General features: G+C 41.2%; 1 protein-coding gene across 8 annotated transcripts in view; it reads right to left on the reverse strand.

The window, feature by feature from the left end:
* Positions 1 to 26,186, reverse strand: part of DSCAM (DS cell adhesion molecule) — a 680,512-nt gene that overhangs the window by 552,777 nt on the left and 101,549 nt on the right. For all 8 annotated transcript variants that reach the window (XM_050933241.1, XM_050933240.1, XM_050933242.1 and 5 more), the window contains exons 2-3: positions 16,699 to 17,016; positions 10,044 to 10,190 (exon numbers count right to left, since the gene is read on the reverse strand). In XM_050933241.1, the coding sequence (XP_050789198.1) occupies positions 10,044 to 10,190; positions 16,699 to 17,016 (465 nt within the window). The remainder of the gene's footprint in view (positions 1 to 10,043; positions 10,191 to 16,698; positions 17,017 to 26,186) is intronic.

Raw genomic sequence — 26,186 nt, forward strand, 5'->3', positions numbered from 1 at the left:
CTGCAAATTTGACACCATCAGCTCAGGATTAAACAAAGACTGTGAATGGCTTGCCAACTACAAAACCAGTTTCTCCTCCCTTGGTTTTCACACCTCAACTGCTAGAACAGGGCCTCATCCTCCCTGATTGAACTAACCTCGTTATCTCTAGCTTGCTTGCATATATATTCTTGTCCCTGGAAATTTCTACCACATGCATCTGACGAAGTGGGTATTCACCCACGAAAGCTCATGCTCCAAAACGTCTGTTAGTCTACAAGGTGCCATTTGCTTCCCAGGCACTCTTCAGTACTGACATATCTACAGTACCTTCACCCACAGCTGTGTCCTTTCACATAGGGCTGGTCTACACTGGGGGGGGTGGGGAATTGATCTAAGATACGCAACTTCAGCTACATGAATAGCGTAGCTGAAGTCGAAGTATCTTAGATCGAGTTACCTACCATCCTCACAGCGTGGGATCAACATCCGCGGCTCCCCGTCGACTCCGCTACCGCCGTTCGCATTGGTGGAGTTCCGGAGTCGACAGGAGCTCATTCGGGGATTGATATATCGTGTCTAGATGAGATGCGATATATCGATCCCCGAGAAATCAATTGCTGCCTGCCGATACGGCCGGTAGTGAAGATGTAGCCTTATTGTAATACGGATAAAGTAACCAAAAGTGGGGCAGATTTCTGCTCCCTGGATTTTTGGTACATCCTGTAGCAGGGTGGTTACCCTGCTCCTGCCCTGAAAGGCTTAAAACAACCCTAGGGGAAGGTTGTGGCTGGGAGCTGCTAAACTGGGCTGATTGGGAAGTGGCTGCAGCTGGGCCATGCCCCAATCAGGACACAGCTGGCCTGTATAAAGAGGCTGGGAGCCAGGAGCTCAGGAGTCTCCCTCTGCCTGTGGAGGGAGAAGGGCCTGGCTACAGGGAGATAGAGACAGGGTACCTGAGTGGAGCAGGGCTGGGGAAAGGCAGAGGAGCTGGTGAGCTCCAGCCTGGAAAGCCCCAGGCTGCAGCCTAGCATAAGGCCAAGAGGTACTGGGGGTTACAGAGGGCAGCCCAGGGGTATGCCAAGGCAGCAGGTCCAAACCCAACCTTGCCAGTGATGATTAGGCTGATACTGCAGTCTGCCCCAGGCTGTGCGGCTAGATAATGACAGGCAGTAGCCATATACTGAAGTGAGGTGGGGATAGAGGGTGGGGGTTCCCCTGGGAGGGGGAGACCCAAAGAGAGAAAGGGGATTACTGCTAGGGAGCAGCACCCCAGGTACAAGGGCACCAGGTCCGTGAGGGACACGGGGCCCTGAGGACAGGTGGATCACCGGCCTGCACAGGGCACTCTGGAGCTGGAAGAGCTAATTCCCAGAAGTCACCAGCAGGGAGTGCCACAGGGGTGAGTCCACTTGTCTACACATCCCTTTCTGATCGGTCCCTTGCCTCCTGCTCCAACCTCCCACAGGCATCCATCCACATTCCCAATACTAAAAGGAAGAAGGGGCTGGGGGTGAAAAGTCTGCAAGGTCAATTATTATCTGGAAAGAAAATAACTGTGCTACTTATGTCCACTCCATCTGTAGCCACTCTAAGAAACACAAAACAAAACAAAACACTGTTCTCACAGCTCCTAACCCACCTCTTGCACATATGCTCTCTCTGCAATGCTAGCTCAACAGTAAAAAAACATTCACTATCCATGATCGTAAATCCAATGAACCCTCTTTCCCTTTGTCTACATTATCAAAACATGATTAGATGATTGGTGCTAGCCCATAGCATCCCTCCAGGCTATTCCAGACATCACCATGTTAGAGGGTCAGAACCAAAATCCATTGAAGTAAACAGAGAGACTCCCATTGACTTCAGTGAACTTTAGACCAGGCCCAAAATGCATTGAATCAGAGTAGCTCTCTCACTCCTAAAGAAGAAGAATCTTTCCTGGGAAAAAAGTCAGAATATTTCAAGTGTATCCCTTATTTGCAAGTCAACAAAATCTAAGTTAAAAGTCATGCCAAACAACTGACCTCCAGATCATGAAGGTTTTCACAGAAAAGCTGACAAAGACTGTGGAAGAGTCCCAAAAACTCATTGCCTTAGGAAACTTCAGGCCCATGGAGATGACACATCTGATACAAAGGTCCAAAATTTTCTATACACCTATAGACCATGAACTGCCTGATCAACACATGTAATTGCTCACACCCTAATCTAAAAGTGGATATAGGAGATGGAAGTTCATCTCTATTTTGATCGGATCACTAACCCCGCCAATCAGACATCATAACCCAAATTCACAAACAGGAAACATTAGTCACCATGGTGTGTCATCAAAGACTAACAGTTCCAGTTAAATTCCAAGGCTTCCTTATGAACACCATAGCCAACTCAAGGACCAAGTAGCAGAAAGTCATGTGAGACATTATTCCTCCCTGTGTCCTCTGCTATTGACACACTCGTATCTAGACATATCCTCCCCCATCCACAGTTTAGCATGGTTCTCAGATTATCATACAATGTAATGGAAAACATAGATGGAATAGATACTGTATATCAGCCAGTGGGAAGATTCTCCAATGAATGGGGGAAACGACATTGCTTGAGTCAGCTAAAACTGAACTACATAGTCACAGGAGAACATACCACAAACTTGGATTGGCAGGAGAGGTATACAAAACCTAATAGATCCTTCCCATCTCTAATTTCTATAATGTGGTAATCCCATCTTTAAACACTACTACCAAACGTAGAAAAAGTTGCAAATGCAATAACCACGCATTTCTTAAATAACGCAGTACGTTACTTTTCCCTAATGGTTCCTTAGGAAAATAACTTTGTTGAAAGAGAAAGCTAAGAAGCAATATCAGTTTTAGAAATGAGTGAGCTTTACAATCTGCATGAAGCTTGGAAAACACATTGCTGTTGCAGCAAACTTAAGGTCCAATCCTGAAAAATGCTGAGCGTCCGAACTTCCTATTAACGTCACTAGCAATCAAGAGAAGTTGCAGGTGCTCAGCAACTCTTGAAATCATGCCCTGAAAAAAAAAAGAGGAGGAGGAGTCTGGCTGTGGCATTTTTCTGTATAGTATTACAATTTAAAAGGGTATTTTAATTCCTTAGCTGCATTATTGATGTGACGTTAGATTATTCAAAAACTCTACATATGTTTAAACCTCTTTTACTGTCAGCATTAGGTCTAGCAATTTAGATTTTTATTCTGTTCAACTTGGACAATGAAAAATCTTAGAGCTAGAGCATTTGAAATTATGTTATATGGCTGTTGATTGTTAGAGAGAAATGGGTGAATTTTGGATGCCTTTAAATCTGGATCTCATCTTTGCATGTGGGACCATCTTCTATATTGACAATATTTCTAAAGGACTAATTTATACAGAAAACTATCTACATTCATGAATAATATTCATCAGAAAATTTAACCTATTTTAGCCCTGCACAGCGCTCACTATTAAGAAGAAAAATAATCACCCCAAGGACTTTGAGATGCTGCCATGATCTCCAAATATGAGTACAGATCTTAGATACCACCATGTGGTAACTACTGGCAAACAGGACTGCTGACCATCAGTCATTGCAATTCACAGAACTCTTGGTGGAAAGAGATCCAAGAACCCTTGGAGCTTTCTAAAGATAAGACTTAAAGAATGCAGTGCAAATTATGCAATTCATTATATTAAATGCAGGTCATTGTGCATCAGTGACACATTCTCAAGCCTTGGTCACTGTATCTTATTTATGGCCCATGGAAAGTGCAGAGGCTCAAAGACTCAACAGCTGTCATCCTTGTGTCAATCAAAGCCCTTCAGGGACTTGTTTACCTTTCATATTTCTACACCTTTCATTCAAAGCTGCTATTCTTTCACTGCAAATCAAATCCCCACAATAAATACTGTCCCTCTTCTTTTTGTACCTTTTTAAAGTCATTATATTTTTCACACAACTCAGATCCTTTCAAGGTTTGTTATTAGAGAGGAAAAATGGGGGAATTTACGCAGGAGGGTCCATGCACCTCTTGTTAACCTCATTAAACTACACAAGTCCATTAAAATCTCAAAAAAACCCTCACAGTTCTCATCATCTAGCTAGCATGGTATTCAGAATAAATCAAGAAAAGATATAAAGAACATGTGTGTTTAGATTATATACAGCTACCCCTTCAAAAATGTAATATTGCAAATATTTTAATATAAAGATTTTTATAGACAACATCATTGAGCTGTTTTGTTTATATATTTTCTCTTTTTACTTCCATTTTCTTCTAATGCATATTATAGTACATCCTTTCTGCTGTCTTTTCAGTGTCTGCTTTCCCTTGTCTGTTGAATATTATAGAAAAAGCAGACAAAGTTTCAATTTGTTTGTGTCTCATACCGCTGTAACCCGTAGAAAGACAAGTTCTCTCTCAATACGATTACAGTTTATTTAACCTTCTCCCTTCCACTCTTTTCCTCACTTTTCCCCACTTAATCTTCTCCTTCCTTGTCCCTTCACTGTTCTCTTACACTCACCCCTTTTAATAATCCCCTTTCAGTCACCACTCCTGTCCTCCACTCATCCCAGGAACTGATCAACAATTGAAGGGATATGGAGCTACTCTTTACTCACCCACCCCCGGGAGAATCAATGACTATTTTGCCTTTGCCTGTCCTCTTCCCCGCCTGGCTATGCTGTTTGTTGGGGCTGCCTGAAGTACACAGAGCAACAGTTCGGAACTGAGACAGAGACCAGAACCAAGCATTAGTCCCCTTTTGGTGGCTGAATGCAGAGGATGGGGGGTGGGGCAGCAGTGGCAGCGGAAAACACAATAGCACCATGCATTACACTTTGTTTTCAGTTGTCACTGCACAAATGTGCTTTACTGCATTCTTTAGGCCCTTCTGGAAAAATGGTTTTCAGTAGTTGCAAAATCAACACAGCATAGTGCCAGATTCTAATGGAGTGGCAATCTGTGGGGGTAATTTCATGAAGGAAAACAGTAAGGACTCAGAAGAAACTTTGTATGTACAAAGTTAGCTAGTAGTCACATGACAAGATTTCCAACAAAGGATTACTTATGTTTTCATGTTGAGTGTGACCTGCAAGACATGATTCACTAGAAAGCATGTGTGAGTCTCAAAGATCTAGCTATAATACTTACAAAGACACAAGTGTAAGTCCCTCTAAAATTGCTCCAAACTATTGTACATTTTCCTATTTTTCACATTTCAAATGTTGTTAGGCAAGGCCTGTACTGTGGGGGAAAAGTGATTAAGAATTGTTAGTGCTAGGAAAGATGGATGAGCAAATGCTTGTCTGAATGGATATAATTTTTCTATTTGTAGTTTTTAAAATTGATTTTATTTTAAATTTTCATTGAAAAAATTGTGGAAAAAAGTTTTCATGACACATATTCACCATTTTTATTAAACAGGCAACTATTGCTTTAAATGAAGGGGACTCTGTTAGCAACAGAGCTCCATATAAGGTCCAGGCCTATCTTCTGGGGATGCCTTCTAATGGCCTCCTATCCCCACACCTTTGCACTAACCTTGATCCATGGCATGAAACCAGAACCAGGAAACAGAGAAAAGTTGCTTACCAGCAGTCCTGTACATTACATCTTTATTACACACTAAAGTTTCTATGGGCAGCTTTCTGCTCTCAGATAACTTCAGTAGGACCTCCTTATGCACAACCAAAAGCAGAATCTAGCCAATAGATTATAAAGTTACAGATGTCCAGCATGTTGCATCATTATGAAACCAACAAGGCTCCTACTATCTGAGCTAAGACATATTTCCTAAGTGTTCTTCTAAAAAACTAGATTTTGGTATATATAATGAGCAGCAATGCTTTGAAAAGCAAACAAGCAAGCAGAGAGTTGGTTTTACATAGAAAAAGGGACACCTAACATACTGTGTAATAGCGGAGCATCTGAAACAAGGATTATGGCTCATTTGCAAGTCCCTTTATTCTAAAATTCAGGATGGGGTCTCCACATATTTTACCATCTGAAATGTTCACTCTAGATAATATCTGAAAGGATTGTATGCAAGTGTAACTAATTCAAAAGCAAAAATCACTCTTCTAAACCTAGAACATGCAGCACCTGTTAGCATGCTGGCTTGTTTATCTTTTTTAGGAAGTCTCACACTTCCCTCCATGGGTCTACGCTTGCTGTCTTACTTGTGTGTTCTTCAAAAGATAATCCTTATGGGAGATTTTCAACTTTCTTCCTTTTACCATACTGTATACTTTGTTTTATCCCACAGTTTCCATGACATTTTGTCTAATACAGTCTGTGATAGTCTCCAGTAAATATACATCCCTAGTAGATTCCCTGCAGTGGTTTCTGCTCATTTTAACTTTCCTTTCTGACGCCATCCGCTACTCACTGATAATCAGCCACATTTCTCTTTTAATCCTATCCTGTCACTAATGTTCTAATATTAAATTGTCTGATGCAAAAACATACTATTGCCTATTTCTTTTCAACACTTCACAAAAGTTGATCAGACATATATAGGAAAGTTGTTCTCACATTTGGTACTTATGTTGGTATACATTTTCCCTCAAAATATTGATCACTAGTGGAAAACAGATCAATAATCCTGTTATGTCTTAGCATCCTATTCATCAGCACTGGGAATCCAAGTCTTTGAGGTTAATCAATACCCACCATTTGAGTTCATGGCCATATTACTGTTGAATTGATCATGGAGAAAAATCAAGGCAATTGTCTCATAAAACACGTCACTTTTTAAAAAGCTAGCACTATTAAGCTGCTGCTAAAGTACTGTGATAGTAAACGGCAAATCCTACAGTCATTCTAGTTAAACTGGACTGATGTTCCCTGCCTCCCTTTAACACTGATACTGAGGAGTTTATCAGAACAACTGTAATTAAATATAGACTTTATATTTGATCTGTACTGTGACAACCTCAGAAATTAGATTCTCTAAAGTATTTTATATGATATACCAAGATACACTAAACAACCTTTTAAAGAGCATCAGTTTTAATAGATAGTTTTTACTTGCTTTGTGACTGCACACAATTTTTTTTCAGATATACTATTGTAGGATCAGAGCCATGATAAATGTATTAAGTCTCATTTTTAAATGGCTTGCTGTACTGTTTTTAAAACAAATACGTTCCAGATGTAATGGCTTATTAGGCCAATCCACCCTATCCAGCTCATGGAAATGCAGTTCCATACTTTTTTTCTTCCAGGGACATAACCAGACTGGATTTAATTGAGGAACAAGACACAGACAGGAATGAATGGTGATACTGTACTGCTCTCTGTGTCTATAAAGATGCTTTGGGATGAGAAGAAGATTTTTAATGGATGCCGCTTCATCAGTTAAAAAAGTCAAAAGTCCTATGAGAAAAAATCTTTAGGCCCAGCTGATCAATAAAGGACTATTGTTATGTTCCTTCATAAGAACATAAGAATGACCATACTGGGTCAGACCAAAGTATCCTGTCTTCCAACAGTGGCCAATGCCAGGTGCCCCAGAGGGAATGAACAGAACAGGTCATCATCAAGTGATCCATCCCACATCGTCCATTCACAGCTTCTGGCAAACAGCGGTTAGAGACACCATCCTTGCCCATCCTGGCTAATAGCCATTGATGGACCTATCCTCCATGAATTTGTCTAGTTCTTTTTTGAAGCCTGTTATAGTCTTGGCCTTCACAACATCCTCTGACAAGGAGTTCCACAGGTTGACTATGTGTTGTGTGAAAAAATACTTCCTTTTGTTTGTTTTAAACCTGCTGCCTATTAATTTCATTGGGTGACCTCTAGTTCTTGTGTTATGAGTAAATAACACTTCCTTATTTACTTTCTCTGCACCAGTCATGATTTTATAGACCACAATCATATCTCCCCTTAGTCATCTCTTTTTCAAGCTGAAAAGTCCCAGTCTTATTCATTGCTCCTCATATGGAAGCCATTCCATACCCCTCATCATCTTTCAGTCACTAGAAGGACAGATGTTGAAGGCAGAGGCTTGACTAACTAGGTAAACTGTTTCTATGTACTATGTAGTCATTGTGGCTTCCAGAGGAGCAGCATTTCCCTCTATAATAGTAGGGAAGAGGCTGCAGAAACATATATTGTACTCTAGACTTCAGAATTATGAGGAAAATTGAGCCATCCAAAGATGAGCAGTGTTCCAACAGGGTAGGAATCAGGCTGTGAGGAGACAAGTCACATTGGTGAAATTTTTCAAGATGTTCTGAATTGATAATTGAGAATGAAGGACCTTTTAATAATATTAAATTATCTAGCTTAATAGACTATTTTAAAATTAAGAGAAATTAAACAGAAACTCATGTAATTATCTGTTTGGTAATTTTAATTGTATTATATATTCTTTTAACAGGTTACAATAATAATAAAGATATTTGTAACATTTAATGGCTCAATCCTGTTCTTTAATGCATGACCACAAATCACATCATCTATATTTTATTTACGATCCCAGAGTCTCAACTACTGTAACTGGATCTGGGGAGGCAGGTCCTTGTGTTTAATGGCAGTCTGCATGGGTGCAGGTTTCTACCCATGAATATCAGATAGTTGGATCACAGCCCACATGGGACAATGTAAAAAAAATGGACTAAAGTGGATTTAGTGCACTTAAAAACTATACCGATATCAGTGAACACAGTGACTGATCACTTAAAAATACAACATTTCTGTACCAAACGAATCTATTTTCATATTGTCTCAAAAATATCTATGAAGGGACAAAGCCTTTTAAACAATAGTTTTACCAGAGACAGGAAGTCACATTTAGAAAACAAGATATATAGAAACAAAGAATTTCATTTCTATCAGCACCACGTTTATCGAAAATGGAGGGTGGTTAACCTAGGAACTTACAATCTTCAACTCATTTCAGCATATACTGTAGCATAGTATAAACACATTCTTAATATACAATGCACTGACATTTAGCTCTGATTATTGTCCCATTGCTGCAATACTCAACAGCTGTACTTTCACGTTCTGTGCATGTACATCATTTACTTGAGCATATAATAGCAGATGTATTCTGTGTTTATCCACATAATACACATTTCAGCTGTAGTACAACAACATGAACTTTCCATGTGATACAGTCTCCATACACGTATGTTGTTCTATGGATTTCTTACATACTATTAGCTAGAAAATGTTGGATTGCTGCAGTGAAATCCTGTACTCCCACCATTGACTTCAGTGGGGCCAGGATTTCACTCCTAGACCTGTTTGTGAGGTTAAATCAGTTCAATGGGAGTATTCTTTTTTTTAAAAAAAAAAATGGGATCTTTGCTGCATCTATACATACTTTCAGTACATACTGTAGATGTTTTGCGGAGTCCTAGCTAGAAAATTCAGTTATTTTCATGACAGTTTGCAGTTTTCCAACAGCAAAGTAAATTTTCTGTATACACAGCAGTGCAGATAGTTATTTTTATAAACATACAGATTAACGTCAATATATGCATAAATATATTTGGCATACATCAAAAGTTTATTATATTATGTCTGTGGATAGTATAAGCTTCCAAATGTTGTCTATAGGCATACCTGGTACAAAAATATTATTGAAATATGGGAGTCAATTTCACATATCATTTAAAAGAACCAAAATAAAAGTAACTCGAGATTTCTTTTACTCCATAACTAACTTCACCACTAGAAAACAATCCCAACCTAACAAACAGATTATGACACCCAAAACAAAAAATTCTACGGCAAACAGAATTTCCTTTTAAAAAAACATCAAGTCAACACTACGCCACAATGCCAAGAAATACTGATTTAGTGTCTAGTGTAAAACAAAATACATGTTAATTTCCCTGGGAGCAAGCTAAAAAAAGCCAGAAATGTCTCAAAGCTTCAAGTCACACCTAATCACGAGGATGCATCAGAGCCAAATGTGCTACACATTAATTACAGTGGAAAGATGAAATATCATTCAGCTATAATCAACACAAAGGAACCATCAAGCATCATGGAAAACACAAACCATATCCAATAGGGAAAGAAAGCCATAAAAGCCTACCTGAGACAAGTGAGACTGTGTCTTTCTCCCAAGAGACAACAGTGATGTACGCCTCCACAGAGGAGGGGATAATGCACTTGAAGACCGCTACATTGCCTCTCATGGCTTTCTGGTCCTCCACACGGACTGTGTAGGGTTCCCGTAAAACTACAATGGAAGAATAGTGAGGTTTTGTTAATGAGTGAGATGGTAAAGCCAAGGTAGAATTAAATAGAAAGAAATCCTGTCTGGAAAGACAGGTGGGTATCATTTCCCCAAGGACTGAATATAAACAACAGAGTTCCTCGGCCTTTATAAAGGAAGTCAGAAGATGAGCTCATGACCGTCACTCCTTTCACTTTCATATGCCTTACAGCTGACTTAGTCAAAGCCACAAACCCAAAATGGTGGGATCATGCCCTGCTCCAGTTCTTGCATTGATCTTGCACAATTCACCCAGGATAAAGACAAATTAGGCAGGCAAGTAAAATATTATTAGACTTTCTTCATCCTAATGGCAAGGGGTAAGAAAGTAAATTTTGTGTCTTGGCTGGTAAATCTGTGATAATTTTACACTGCTAATCTGAAGGGTCTCCCTGAAAGAACTCCAAGATCCTCTTGCTTACTCCAGTAGTATACTATACCCCATAACATTTCAGTGTTCATCCTCTAGCTAATTCTGGGTGTAAGGGTAAAATCATTTCCCAAGGGAAACAGTCTTCACATGGAAAAAATGATGCTCTGTCTCATGCCAGCTTCTTTAGGTTCTTATACCACACTTCCTTCAGAAGCTGGGCATTCTACTTTGTCAGAGGAAGCACAGGCTCCCCCAATACTGGTGGGAGATTCCCATATGGTGGTTCTGTTGAATTAAGCTGTCAGTCTTCTCCTGGTGCGAAAATAAGTGGGACAACCAGAAGGATGAGAGAGAGAAATTTAGGATGGAGGAGAGCGAGAAGAGTTGAAGGTGCTAACTGTGGACTCAACAGAGGTGAGTGAGAGGGAAGGAAGGAGGGTGCTCAGATTTGCAGAGAAGTGAAGCGTGTTAATAGATTGAAGGTCTCAAAGGTTGAGCAGAAAAGTGAGGGCAGAGGTGGAGTGGGCAACACTGAAAGAAATAAGGTAGTGATCACTAAAGGGAAACTCTGATAGTGAGGTACATTAGTGGAATAGTACTAGTGACCCAGCTGGCAGGTTGGAGAATTGATCCAGAGATGAAGGTCAAAGGAAGATGGTAGGGAGTGGAAGAGGCAACAGCATCTACAAGGTCAATACAACAGCTGAGCATTTCTGGGGTAGGGAGTGGAAGATAAAGAGAAGAGGAAATCCATGCACTGTAATCAATGAAAAATAGAGATGAGAAGCCTGTGGACAGTAACTAACAGGAGAAGGAGATAGAGATTAACATCTGATGGAGTACAGTTCAGAAGTGGAAAAGGTGAAAAGTGGCATGAGTGAAACAGTAGGAGCTCAATACCACCATTGCTTCATATCCGGGCTGTGTGAGAAGAGACCACTACAAGAATGCAGCTACAAAAGAGGTGTTGGAGAAGGGGTAGGCCAGTTTCAGTGAATACAAAGAGATGAAAGGAGCAAGAGGTAATGCGGCCACGCAGGTCTACTAGTCATCATTACCAATGAGAATAATTTCAGTGCCCTAAGGTAATCATGTCAATAGTGCTATGGGACCATTATATAGAAATGTCCTCTACTTCCACTGCAAAACAAAACAAAAAACTAAACAAAAAAATTCATAGAGCAAAATTTAAGTATAAGCACATTCACTCTAAGTGGATGTGATTGTATTTGCTTTCCAGTATTTATAGGTATATTTCTGGAATAAAGAAGCCATGGACTTATAAATGGCGACCTCTTTACAACTGCTCCTCAAAAAAAAGTGTGTCTGGCCAGATTCAAATTGTAAGTTAAGCATATACAAATAGTGAAGGGTTTCAAATTACAGTGCAACCACTAGCTCATGAACAGGAAAGTGCGTTTTTTTTTAAGTTTTACAATCTGCATAGACAATTGTGTAGTTTAAAGGTTAACAGGTCTAAAAATAAAATAAATCAAAATTAAGTATTAAGGCATCATTAGTCTAAAAATATATTCCTGATCATAAATAATGAGGCAAAGTCACTAACTCTGATCATAGACTTGCTGGATTGTCAGAAGCATATGTTCTCTTACAGTAGCAACCTTGGAACACCTCTTCGCATGTGAAAGAAGCCAGCTACCATCTTCTTTCCATGCTCCAGTGAAGGGCTTGCAAAGCACAAGGATCTCCTTCTTTATGTGGCTAACTGTCTCCTACCACTAATGCTCCAGGGATAGCTCGCAGAGCATGGGCTATTTTGAGAAGGTATCATGACACAATATTATGAACAGGGCTAGTGCAAGATGTTTCACATTTTTTCTGAACTACTTGTACAGTTACAAAAACCTGTCATGTCATTAAAAAAGCCACTTCCAGGGCAATTTTTCCAAGAAGCAAATGTACACAAACGCCTGTAAATCAGTGAAACTTGACAGAGGCAGAACTAATTTATAATAAAAATTGGAGATATACCTATTGCCTAGAACTGGAAGGGACCTTGAAAGGTCATTGAGTCCAGCCCCCTGGCTTCACTAGCAGGACCAAGGACTGATTTTTGCCCTAGATCCCTAAGGGGCCCTGTAGCAGAGTGGGTCTCTGCTCCAGCCCGGAAGGGGTTAAAATAGCCCTGGATAAGGGCTGGGGCTAGAGAAAGCAGCCTTTTAGGCTGGGCTGATTGGGGAAGTGGCAGCAGATGGGGCCACGCCCCAAATTGAGCAACAGGCCCTTATATAAGGGCAGAGAAGCCAGGAGCCCAGACAGTCTCTCTCTGCATTCAGAGAGAGAAGGGCCTGGCTGTAGGGAACCAAACAAGGTACCTTGGGTGAAGCAGGGCTGGGGAAAGGCAGAGGAGCTGCTGCCTGGAAAGCCCCAGGCTGCAGCCTAGCAGAAGGCTAAGAGGTACTGGGTGTTGCAGGGTGCAACCCAGGGGTAGGCCAAGGCAGCAGGTCCAACCCCCTTTGCTGATGATGAGAGGCTAATACTGCAGTCTGCCCCAGGGCATGGGGCTAGCTAATGACTGGGCAGTTGCCAAGAAACTGAGGCAAAGTGGGGATAGAGGGTGGGGAGTTCCCAGGGAGGGGAAACCTGTGAGGAAGGGGTTACTGCCAAGGGGCAGAACCCCACATAAAAGGGGCACTGGGGTCCAGGGAGGGACACAGGGCCAGTAGCCAAAAGGTGGATCACTGGCCTGCAGAGGGCACTCTGAGCTGGAAGTTGAGCTAATTCCCAGGACAACCAGCAGGAGGTGCCGTGGGAGTGAGTCGTGCCTGGTTACAGGCCACCTCAAAGATTGAGCTCACAACCCTGGGTTCAACAGTCCAGTGGTCAAACCACTAAGCTATCCCTCCCCAATCCCTTGCTGGGGAGACTTGCAGTATCTGGACCTTGACATTTTGGCATACGGAAAGGGAGAGGGCACACGTTCATCAGATTTCCAAACCAAACTATTAATCTTTGGAATTTGCAATATCCAAGGAGTTGAGATAGATCACAAGTAATTATTCAGTTCCAAACTGCATGAGACAGTTCTTGTTTGTGTATATGCACTAACTTCTTTGTTTAATGCATCCACAATGTTGCTGAGCCTCATGATTTTATCATGAGCCTTGTGATTTCTGCTGTTTTTCTTAAAGCCCCAGATCAGAGTCATTTGATTGCATGAGACTCATCTTTCATGGGGGGGAAAAAGTCTCTAGCTTTCACAGTTGTTTGGAAAAACAACAATAACTTGAAAGCAAGATGGACCTACCTCCATCTACTCCCGGTAAAGATCTGGCCCAGAGAGTTTATCTACATTACATGCAAAGCCAAAACATTTTCAGCTCAACCATCTCCTTTGAGCACCTCCACCATCCACAGGATAGCCGGTGGACAGGCTAAGCTTTCTTCCAGGCATTCATCCTGGGAAATCCCAGGGATTTGTTGCTTCTCCTGACCAATCACGAACTAGCATGGTGTTAGACTATTCCATTAGTCACATGTCTAGCTTTAAGAAATCCTCTGATTGGCTGGGAAGGAGGGCACTGCACCCACTTTATGTGGCGCTGCGGGGAGCAAAAAGCCATTCCAGCTTTCATGTTGCTTGCAGCAGGGCTCCTCTCTACCTGCTATGGGGTAAGGCTTAGGCCCAGTTGTTGGTCCTTTCCTCAGGACTGCATTTAATTACCAAATAGAGAGAGGTTTTATGTTGACTTATCGCTGCGTTCTCTTTTCTGCTGTGGCCAAGCCAGGATCATGTTCAGGATTCCATGTGATCCAGCATTTTGTGTCAGAAGTTTTGGAGGACTGTGTAGTCTTTGCCAGAAATTACATTTTGTCATCTCTTTGCTCTCTTCATAACATAATACGCACGGCTGCACTGGTAGCTGGGTTCCAAATAACCATGTTTACTAACTATATACAAATATACAAGGTCTCGCTATCTGTACATACTGCTACTCTGGCAGGGTTCTGATGGCTCCTGCAATAAAAAATAGGGAGCCCCACAAGAGGGCTCCAAAACTATTTACAGGGATATCACCCAGTTCCTATACATTGCAAATACAATGTCCAGTTTCTGTAGGGATCGCAGGGAGGGGTATATATCTCCCAGAACTGTGGGATTGGGCGTATCCCTGGGACTGAGACTGAATGATGGAGATAGCTTGGCATTAGGCTCAATGGCAGCTCTAATGCTCTTGATATTTGTTGGTGAGGAGGAGTGGGGATTTGTGATCCAAGCCCTGTATGCACGCCCAGATGGGCTGGGCTGTTTATCTGGAGGGATAACTGTTTTGACAGTGAGGAGAAAGGGTGGAATATGGCTGGGCAGAAGCTGCAGGCACACTTTGCAGAGGCTATAGTTATTCCCTTCTTTCCTTTGTTATGCTATTGATGTTTATTAGCAAAATTGCTGTCTTTTGTGCCATAGACTATCCTTAGATTCTAAGGTGATGTCTTGGTGATCCCACGAGCCACAGAGGGAACAGGAAAATGGCTTTCACATTCAAGTACCTATTTTCTTAATTACTACTTATATACACCTATATACTGGTACATGATTAGGAGTATGATGGAGGTATGTGCACGTTTTCAGCTGCTTCATAGGTCCTTGGAGCTGCATGAACCTCATTGCTTGATCAGAGCCTTAGTTAACAAGGTTTCAAGATACAGTCTTCTTTAGGCAGTCACATTAGTGTATCCACAAAAGAATAAGCAACTAATATCTGAATCTTTAAGCATCATTAGCATGCAAAATGTTATGAGGAAACCACCCAACACTTTAGAGTTTCTACTTAAAAGAAGCTCAAGGAAAGAACTGCAAGGAAGTAAAGACTGAGATGCACTGGCAAATCCACAGGGAAACTGATATGACATCTTCTCTCCCTAAAAAGATCAAATCTCTAGTCTACAGATTCAATAAAACTCAAAAAAAGTATATTCTGCACAGAAAATGAATGCATTTTTGTAGACTGCATGTTTTGGATACTGCATTTCATTAATTTCTTGATGTCAGTTTTTCTTTGTATCTTTTAATTATCACATTTCATGTCTCTGAAGTCATATTTAGCATTAGTAAGACTAAAAGTCAGGAAGCAGAAACTATTAACTGGCATAATGCACTTCAGTATCTGGCTTTTCCTTGTTTGCAAACAGAGAATCTTAAGAAGAGCTATAACCCCAAAGCGCCATATTTGTGCATGGTTTGCAATTTCTTTAATACAGCTACTGGACTGCAGATACTCTAGGGGACAGATCTTCAGATAGTATAAATTATGCTGATGTAAACTGGTGATTAAGCTGGTGTAAACTGAAGTTACTGGTGCTCTTTGACAATTTCTATCTGCTAAGGATCTGTCCCCAGAATTTTTTAATTAAAATTTTGATTAATTAAAATGTCTAGATACCACGTTTCAGAGTTCTGTGCACTAGTAGAATAGTGGTAATAGATTTGAGTCTAATTACATTTAAAATCAATTCTCCCTTTTTAGGGGCCACCCCTTTCTATTCAGCCAATTCAGAAAATAGTTGCCAAACTGCTACGCCCACAATACAAAAAATCCTTTGCATACTTTAAGTTAAACATAAAGCGATTCCTATATATTTACAATACCATTTTATTATTATATCTCAATGCACATGTTCATCTCTGAGTCACAAAACCAGATCACAACTAAAGACAGGCAAAATAAGGGGAAGATTTTCTTATGCAAAAATTGGATCTATTAGCCATTCTCCAGCCCCCGCCCCACCCCATCCCAAAAACACAGTGCAGGGCAAGTCCCTATTCCCCCGTCCCCAACTCTTTGAAGAGTAAATAGATTCTGATGAATGGCCCATCTCCAACTGTTCAGCTGGGAATATTGGCGTCTTTCAGAAACTCATTTGATTGATGGACTTTGGGATGGGACTTAACTTCTCTGTTATAAAAATAGGCTAAGCCAATATTGTTTCAGTTGATTTTATTAAGAACTCTAGGGATTGCCTTCTAGACCCACAGTCTTTGCTCCAGTTCACAATGGCTACTACTTTTTAGCCAGAAATACATGGTCTCCCCCCACCAGCCCAACCTGAAGTCATGAAGTAAAGAACCATACTTACCGGCCTTAATGTGAACATCCTGACTTCTGATTTTCCCTGAAGGATTTTCAGCTGTGCAATAGTAAGTGTTATCATGGATTAAGTTATTAAAGCTTGAAGGAGGGAAGGGGAAAATTTGGAGAGTGCCATTGGGGTGGACGTGGCGGATCCCTGGGACATCATAGATCTCCTCGCCCGTTGCTAGGTACCATCTGAGTGTCACAGGAGGGATCCCTGCTGCAGGACAGGGCACCAGTGTCCCTGTGGTGCTAGCAAACACTACCTCTTGCAAAGATGCATTGACAAAATACAGGCTGGCATGTAGATCTTCACTGAAAACTGCAAGATAAAACAGACAAATGGGTATTTAACAGCCAAGAAAATATTACTGCACATATCACAATTTTAGTCCTACAACTTAGTAGTCTGATAGTGATGCTCAGGACTTTTCTGCTCCTTTAAGTAATTTCTTTTTGTTAAACACATAAATCACAATTAATTTTGAACTGTTATGACAGTTGATGGAGGTAACTAGAGCAACTGGATCCTAATATAGGATAGGACAATTTGTTTCTGTATTTTGTCAGAATAAAACAACCAAAAAGCTATGGATCTCAAAACACAAAGCAAAGGAGTTACTCTCCAGCAAGATTACCATTAGTCTGGAAAGAAGCAAATTAGATCACCTTTCCCATTGCTGATCCAGTATTCTTGTTAAGACCAGTCAAATACTAGCAGGAATTTACTTCAGTGAAACTTTCAGTAACTAGAATTTGCTGTCTGGCAAAAGCTGTTAGCATTTATAAATAGAATTTGCTTTTATGTATTTTTCATCTCTGAGGTATATCAAACAATGTAAAGAGAAGAACTGAGCAATTAATGAAAAAAAATCAGTTTTTTAAAACGTAACAAATTTGTAGAAAAAATTATTTGACCAGTGCTAGTAAAAAGAGTTGGATACGTTTAGTAGAGAGACTGTTTAAGGCTAACATGTCAACTATAGCTTGCTCAGCAATAGCTCCCCCCTGGCCTTGGGCAATAGATCTTGTTATACTGAGAGGGTAAATACTGGCCAGAACAGGAAGTTGTCCCCCTGTTTTTATGAAGCAAAGCCAGGAGATCATTACCTTCTACCCAGAAAACCAGAAATAAGCAGAAGGAACCTCACTCTGTTTCATCCATAGTATGAGACCTCTAATACAGCAGCATCTCCCTACTGCTCTGTGTTTGAGAACATGGCAGTGGAAAGCTTTACTTCTACATTTCTAGAAATTGGGATTTTTTTAACTGTACGACCATACCAGTGCATTATATATTTTTGCATTTAATATACATATAGTATTTACCCTAAAAACTAGCCAGTTCTACCTTAGACAAATAGGTAAGGTTGCATTATTATCTGCATTTGCACTTCACTACAGCTTGAATTCTATAAACATTGAAGTAAAGTTATCTAGAGTAACTGGCAAGTTTTAAAAAGGTATCTATTGTGTATCAGGCCAGAGTAGGCATCTGCCAGAGAGTTCAATACTAGCCTTTATCTGAAAAAATGTATTATCTTGTGTTGGGTATAAAGAACCCCTAGCAACTGCAAAGCTAATCTTGATATGGTGCTATCTACTTCTGCTGCTCAATCTTATGGTGGTTGGCTGTGTAAGAGGGAGGGTTTCCTTACTTCTCCTGCCCACTAATGGGGTGGGTGATAAGGAAGGAATAAGTTGTTTCGTGATACTTCTTTGAAGACCATAATGGGTTGGAACAAGTGACCCTTCATGGTGACCCCCACAAAGAAAGATGAGGATTGGTCTGGCACCCCTAGAAGACCTCAATGGAAGAGATCCTCTAGACCCATTAGGTAGCAGGAAAAGCAGATTGTCCACCTAAAAGACAGCAAAGCTAAGTGGAGAGGGATTTCTGGGGAAATCTCAGGAGGCAGGTTGAAAGTATCTTGTAGGTTTAGGAATCTGAATCTTCTAGCAGACTGACAGGGGATGGCTTACAGCGAGCCCAGGCAAACAGATATTACAGGTGCTGGTTCAGAGTAACACACAGGAGACAGAGCCTTCACGGTTGGTTCAGCCATAGTCAAAACTTGATCTTATTTTTTTTTAGCAAAGCAAACAGATATGAACTGAACACATACAGGAACAAGATGGTGCCATTTCTATATAGTCAGATTTCTAATTATAGCTACACTTTAAAGTAGGGAACAAAACTGATTGTAACAGGATGGAGAATGAAAAAAAAAAGATGTGGAAGTCACCATTGTTCATTTAACTATAAGAGCTATTCTCTATAATTAGAACTGAAATATTGTTTAACTTATTTTAATATTCATCTCCAAAGAGGAGACACTCACAGTAATAAATATACTGTAATCGCTAACTCTTAATATGCTGTGCTGCATTGCAACAGACCGTCAGGTATAACCAGGAGGTTTCTGATTTAGGATGAAAAGGTATATACCAAATGGTCAGCATCATAAAATAGAGAAGATTATCAGACATTAAGTTTGGTGCCTTACACAGAGCCTAACTTTTCCATGCACAATTTAAATCAAAATGCTATGCAAGGGAACTGGATGCAGACTAGATGTTATAATACACCTTTAAGAAAATATCACCTGTTCCAGTTGCATGGTATCCACTGTAGCAACTTTCAATATTCCTGACTAAATTTTCATCCATCTGCCTATAGAATAATGCTTCACTTTAAAGTAGCATCTACTACACATTCATCTTAATGGAAGCCACATGCACATATCAAAAAGAATCCCTGGAAAGTAATTGTAAGATATAATGTACATACAAACAGAAGATCCAGATGTGTTTTGTTGCTGAGCACAATGGACAAGCTGTTTGGATGCATACTGCAGAAAAAAAAATCCAGAATGGGATAATATCTTTCATTAAAGAGCTATTTCTACTATGCTTCATCAAAAAAAATAATTTGCAGAACAACAGAACAGATGAGGTACCAAAAATTAACTGAAACTGAGATAAGGGGGGGAAGTATAATTATATGTTGTTGTACCTTAAAATTTGTTAAATATTAAAATAGAAAATATGAGGGCTTAGTCAGGAGAGCAGCAGTGAGACCACAACTCATGGCACTGGACAGAGGAGAAGGGGGTAACTGATGAAAGCAGTCAGGGTAAGGGTGAAAAAGATGAAAGCTTGAAATAGGAAAGACTATGAATACAAGCAGAGGATAAGAAGATCAGACAGATGTTGGAACGAACCCATACATTTTCAGAAAACAATAAACTTATTTATTTATTTTTAAAATTGGATCTAAAGCTGATTTGAAGAAGTCAATCCACATTTCCCAGCACAGAGCACAACATGCTATAGATACAAGTAAACACATTTAGGCCCTGCTCCTGCAAATTGTTCTGTGTGGGCAGACCCCAGCACTCACAAGAACATCCACTGAAGAGTTTCAGGCGGTCTGCCTATGTGGAGCAAGTTGCAGGGCCCTGGAGTTGATATGAATCCAGACTGGACTTTTAACTTTCTCTCCTAAACCAGAACCTGTTTACAGGGTTAGACTGGGTCTAATAACTGTCCGTTTTGATAAGTATAGTCCAGTAATTATCCTGTCTCCCTGCCTGAGAGCCACTCGCTTCCTACAGCTCTCTAATAAGTCATGAGTCCAATGTCCCTACATGTACTCTGTATTTTAAGGTCTTATGACAAGGCCAGCCAGTCTAATAATTTTTCTGCTCGATCCATATTGCTGGTGTCTACAGGTGTGTCTTGCTCTAGAGTTCACAGCACACTAGGCAAGATACAATAGGGGCTGCTATAACTGCTAATTATACAGTGGGATCAAAGGCAAAAGGAAGGTGAGGTCACTCAGTGTCTGCAGGAGGTGTTGTAATAACTGTGAGAGAGAGCTAGACATAGGAATTACCATAGTGATTCAGGCCAGTGAAGAGGTCCATCTAGTTGTAGTATAACATCCTGTCTCCAACAGTGATCAGTACCAGATATTTTGGAGAAGATGAAAGAACCGCTGCAGGGAGCAGTTATGGGATAATCTGCCCCAGGGAAAGTTTCCCCCTAACCCTTGTTGATTATTGGTTTATGCTCTGAAACGTGAGGATATACATCCCCTCCACAACTTTTTGTTACTTTTTTTTATTCTTGCTATGACCATTCAGATATTCATGTTATCCCTATATTGTCCAACCCCTTTTTGAATCCTATTTTTCTCCAACTCCATGAAACTCATTGCTACATAATTGAGGCTAACTGAGTTGTATATTTCCTTTTATCCATTTTAAATATGCTGTCTTTCATGTTCCACTGAATACACTAGCATTTCTTTGTTTTTATGTACTTGTCTATTTGTTCTTCAAATTCCATTCTAACTCTCATAGTTTCTTCTACAATAGATGAATTGTAGACTTAATTTCCTTTTACTGTAAAATAATGAAGAGGCAAGTGAGTGGTCTAGAGCCTATACACAAATACTGCAGGGAGGGAGGAACAGATGCCTAGAGCCGTGAGCCCACAGCATGTTTCTAAGGATGGAGAAAGTTCTGAGGGTCATTGTAAAATCATGAAAAAGAAAGGAGAGTAAACAAGAAATTGAAGAGGGAGCCTGGAAAAATTTGGACAAGTATTCAACCTTCTACAGATTATTTGAACTGCATTTCATGAGATTTGACCATTGCAGGTTTGTGTACAGAGTAACACTCCTTTGTCAGTTTGGGTAAGGAGTCATACAACACATTCTGCAACTAATTTAGCATTGGAATGTAAAAGGAAATTACAGCAATCAAAATATCAGAAGTAGATAAGCAACAGTTCTAGTAATAGTTGAATTTCAATATTTATAGATGACAAACTATACATACACAAATATTTAAATAGTACAATTTCTGTGTGCATCAAATTTGTAAAGCTATTGAAATCTAATACTAACTCTATTGAAAAAATATTACATTACTCAATTAGTGATTATTTATCAGCATTCTAATTTATGTTGCCTTCATTTTATACATTAAGGGCCAAATCCTATCCTTACACTTGATTATGTAAGGAAGAATTCAGACCTAAATTAATAAAACTTTTAAAAATACACAAATATTTTCCCATTTTTCCCTTTGATGAATCCAATCTGGCATCAAATATTTATTTAGACATCATAAGACATATGAATCAAAGGCAAGTTCAGAGGTAAAGAGGGCCCCACGTATCATATTTTACCATAAAATAAAGTCAGTGTAGAGTAGAGAAGTGATGTAATTAAACCCTTTGTGCTGTTCTGCACTGCAGCAGATGTGTGGCAGCAGCATTTGAAGCAATGGCGCAGTAGAACATCAGATGCATGGCATAGCACTGGACATATATGGTAGAGCTGGTCAAAAGGTAGAATTTCCATTTTGTGGGAAAATCCAAAATTCTGAAAACATTTCAATTCTTTCAGAACAAAAAGCTGTTTAGACATGATTGAAAAGTTTGTTCAGAAAATTCCTACAGAAAATTGACCTCCTGAGAGCCTATGGTCTGAGGCTCCTGGCTCAGGCTTGACTCCCGGGACTTCTTGGCTCTCGGCTCCCCATCAGTTGATTAGGGCTGACAGGGAGGTGGAAGCATAGGAGCTATTGGAGCCACAGCTAAGCCAGGACCCTCAGAGTTTGAAAGCCAGAGTTCCTAAACTCAGTCCCACAGTAGGGCTCTCAGAAGCCTTAAAAGAGCCTGGAAGCCTTAAGACCTTCTGGGGTTTCTAGGTTTCCTGCCTCAGAGCTGGAACCTGCTGCCTGGTAACCCCAAATCAAGCCCCATTAGAGCTGGGGCTCCAAAGGTTTCCATGGCTTAGTGAGGCTGCTCTGCAGCCACAGACCCTGGACATCCGGGGACCACAGCAGTCTACCAGGTAAGTTGGCAGGAAGCCACTTGTCTGGTATGGGTTCCATCAGAACCCTTCCCAGGGGTCATCAGAAGTTTGTCAAACCCAGAAAATTTCTGAGAAACACTTCAGATTCAATGAATTGGCATTTTCCAGCTAAACCCCATTTCTTCAGAAAATTCCAGATCATAGCTAGAAATTAGTTTATTAGTCAGCAATCAAATATTTGACTTTATTTAAACTGGTTCAGTCACACAGTGTGCCTATCTTTAAAGTTTCAGCACCCCGACAGTTAAGCATAAGTCCCATGAACAAAGGCAAGCCAGCAGCAAACCCCCAAAGTGTAAGTAAGGGGTAGCAAACTGTACAGTGCAGAATAAAACAAAACCTCACCCTCAGTGGATATCAGCCCTCAAACAGCACTCCCTTCTCAGGACGTTCCCCCTGCACTGCTGAGCCAGGCAGCCCACTCAGCAGATTGGGGCTCTTTTGTTTCAAGTGTGGGAGCACACTCCAGAAGAGAGGAACACTCTGCCAGCAATCACCTTTGTGATTTTCAGCAACTAGGGAGGCCCGGTTTGAGCATCTCTGCAGACCAACTATGGCAGGTATTGACACAGGATGAGAAGCAGTTTCTGAAGTATTTAGGGATTTAAAGCCACTTAGGGTTTTATTGGTCAAAACCCAGCACCCTTAACTCCACCCAGAAAGCCTTCGGACAGCAAGTGTAGATTTTGGAGCACTGATCGTACAGGGTGTAGTGCAGGGGTGGGCAAACTTTTTGTCCCGAGGGCCACATCGGGGTTGCAAAACTGTATTGTGGGCCAGGTAGGGAAGGCTATGCCTCCCCAAACAGCCTGGCCCCTGCCCCTATCCAACCCCTCCCACTTCCTGCCCCACGACTGCCCCCCTCGGAATTCCTCAACCCATCCAACCCTCTCCCGCTCCTCATCCTCTGACTGTCCCCTCCTGGGACCCCTAGCCCCTTATCCAACCCCTCCAGGACTATACCCTCATCCAACCCCACCCTGCTCCCTGACTGCCCTGACCCCTATCCACACCTCCGTCCCTTAGAGGCACCCCGGGACTCCCATGCTTATCCAACCCACCCCCCCCGTTCCCTGTCCCCTGACTGCCCCCCGGAACCTCGACCCCATCCAACCGCCCCCTGCTCCCTGTCCCCCATGAAACCCCCCCACTCCCATCCCCTTTACCATGCCGCTCAAAGCAGCATGTCTGGCAGCTGTGCCATATGGCCAGAGACAGCCACATCGCTGCGCTGCGCTGCCCTGCAGGAGTGCGCAACCCTGCTGCCCAGAGCACTGCCCGTGCGACGGTGTAGATGCGGGGAAGAAGGAACAATGGGGGAGGAGCCAGGAGCTAGCCTCCCAGGCCAGGAGAACAAGGGCTGGGTAGGGTGGTCCCGCTGGCCGGATGTGGCCTGTGGGCCATAGTTTGCCCACCTCTGGTGTAGTACATCACTAATTAAGTAGGCTGCCCCCATACTGTACTAAATTTAGTTTCCAAATAGATTGATGGGGTCTAATCCTATATATCGAGTCCAACCTTGTTAAAGCTGGTGGGCATAACAACTGCCCTCCATTCAGGCTAAATGGGGGACCAATTATATGCCCTTTTGTTTAGAGACAAGTGAAGCAATAGGAGCCAACAGCCAAAACAAAAGGTCTCCGTGCATGTAAGGTCACTCAGAGATCTAAACTATGTGCATGGAGGGATTTCACTACAAGTGAACGTAAATTCAGGGGACTGTCTGATTTGATTGCAGAGAGAGAGAGAGAGAAGAAACACCATGGAAGCACCCAGAGAAAGAGAAAAGAAGCCTCAGACAACCAGAGAAGCACTTGTAATTTGACCTTGAGAAAAAGCTAAGACAGATTACTTTGGGTTAAAGTGCTGACTGAGAAAGGCTTGCAGTTGTGAGCCAAGAAGTCATCTGCTATTTTTGCTGTGTTCTGGGAAACAGGACTGGGTGTATATTCTTTGTAAATAAACAAGATTGCAGCAAAGAAATACCTGACTCCAGCATCAATTTGTCCTCCTGTTGAAAACAACCTGCAGGACCCTGAATTTTGGCTAAGTGCTTGGGCTAAGAGGAGTACAAATATATAGGGATTATATTGAAAGAATCTATACCTATTCCTATTCCCCACCCCAACCCCTGCACAAAAATCCCTTCAGCTTTAATATTTAAGATGCACAAAACTTAAATTGTTAAAATTGAAGCTGGACAAAAGAAATAGTTTAATCATAGAGAAGACTCAGAAGAAATACTCACCTTCCTTAAAAACTGGCAAAGAAAAGAGAACGTTACTGGCATTAAAAGAAGTGGCACCCAGAGCAATAGCTAGAAATTGGGTGGCCATGAGGGGTTTACGACAGAGCTAGACCTGGGCAAACAACTGATTTTTTTGGTTCATTGGCAGTTGAAGTCAGTTTGGTTTCCTAATATTAAAAAAATTCACCAAATAAAATTTCATGTTAGTTGAACAAAACATTAATTCTCTGGGCATTTTTTAAATAAAAGCAAGGGAAATGAAGGAAGGGATAGGTTCACAAATTGTGTAGGGAGTGGGATCTCCCTTACAGCCTTCAGCCCAATGGCTAGAGCGCTCACCTGGGATGTGAAAGACTTACATTCAATCCCCACCTCCGTCCTGCCTGATGTGGAGCAGGAATTTTAACTTGGGTCTCCCATATTACAGGAGTGTGTCCTAACCACTGAGCTAGGGGGTACGTCACTCTCAGTGTCTCTGTTTGAAGCTGTTGTACTTTGCATCAATATTTGAATAGTCATCGGGCCAGAGAGAGTAACCGATACTGACTCTACAGTCTGGTGGTCAGGGCACTCACTTGATGGGGGAAGACTCAAGTTCATATCCCTGGTTCAATGACTAATTTGTATGCAAAAAGAACAGGAGTACTTGTGGCACCTTAGAGACTAAAAAATTTATTTCAGCATAAGCTTTTGTGGGCTACAGCCCACTTCATCGGATGCATGCAGTGGAAAACACAGTAGGAAGATTATATATATACATACACACACAGAGAACATGAAACAATGGGTGTTACCATACACACTTTAAGGAGAGTGATCCTTTAAGGTGAGCTATTACCAGCAGGAGACAAAAAAACGTTGTAGTGATAATCAAAACGGTGTGAGGAACAGTGGGGGGGGGCAGGGAATAAACATGGGGAAATAGTTTTACTTTGTGTAATGACCCATCCACTCCCAGTCTTTATTCAAGCCTAATTTAATGGTGTCCATTTTGCAAAATTAATTCCAATTCAGCAGTCTCTCATTAGAGTCTGTTTTTTGAAGTTTTTTTGTTGTAATATTGCAACTTGTAGGTCTGTAATTGAGTGACCAGGGAGACTGAAGTGTTCTCTGACTGTTTTTTGAATGTTATAATTCTTGACGTCCCATTTATGTCCATTTATTCTTTTACATAGAGACTGTCCGGTTTGGCCAATGTACATGGCAGAGGGATATTGCTGGCACATGATGGCATATATCACATTGGTAGATGTGTAGGTGAACGAGCCTCTGATAGTGTGGCTGATGTGATTAGGTCCTATGATGGTGTCCCCTGCATAGATATGTGGACAGAGTTGGCAACGGGCCTTGTTGC

This window comes from Gopherus flavomarginatus, chromosome 1 (assembly GCF_025201925.1).
Source record: "Gopherus flavomarginatus isolate rGopFla2 chromosome 1, rGopFla2.mat.asm, whole genome shotgun sequence".
Lineage (NCBI taxonomy): Eukaryota > Metazoa > Chordata > Testudines > Testudinidae > Gopherus > Gopherus flavomarginatus.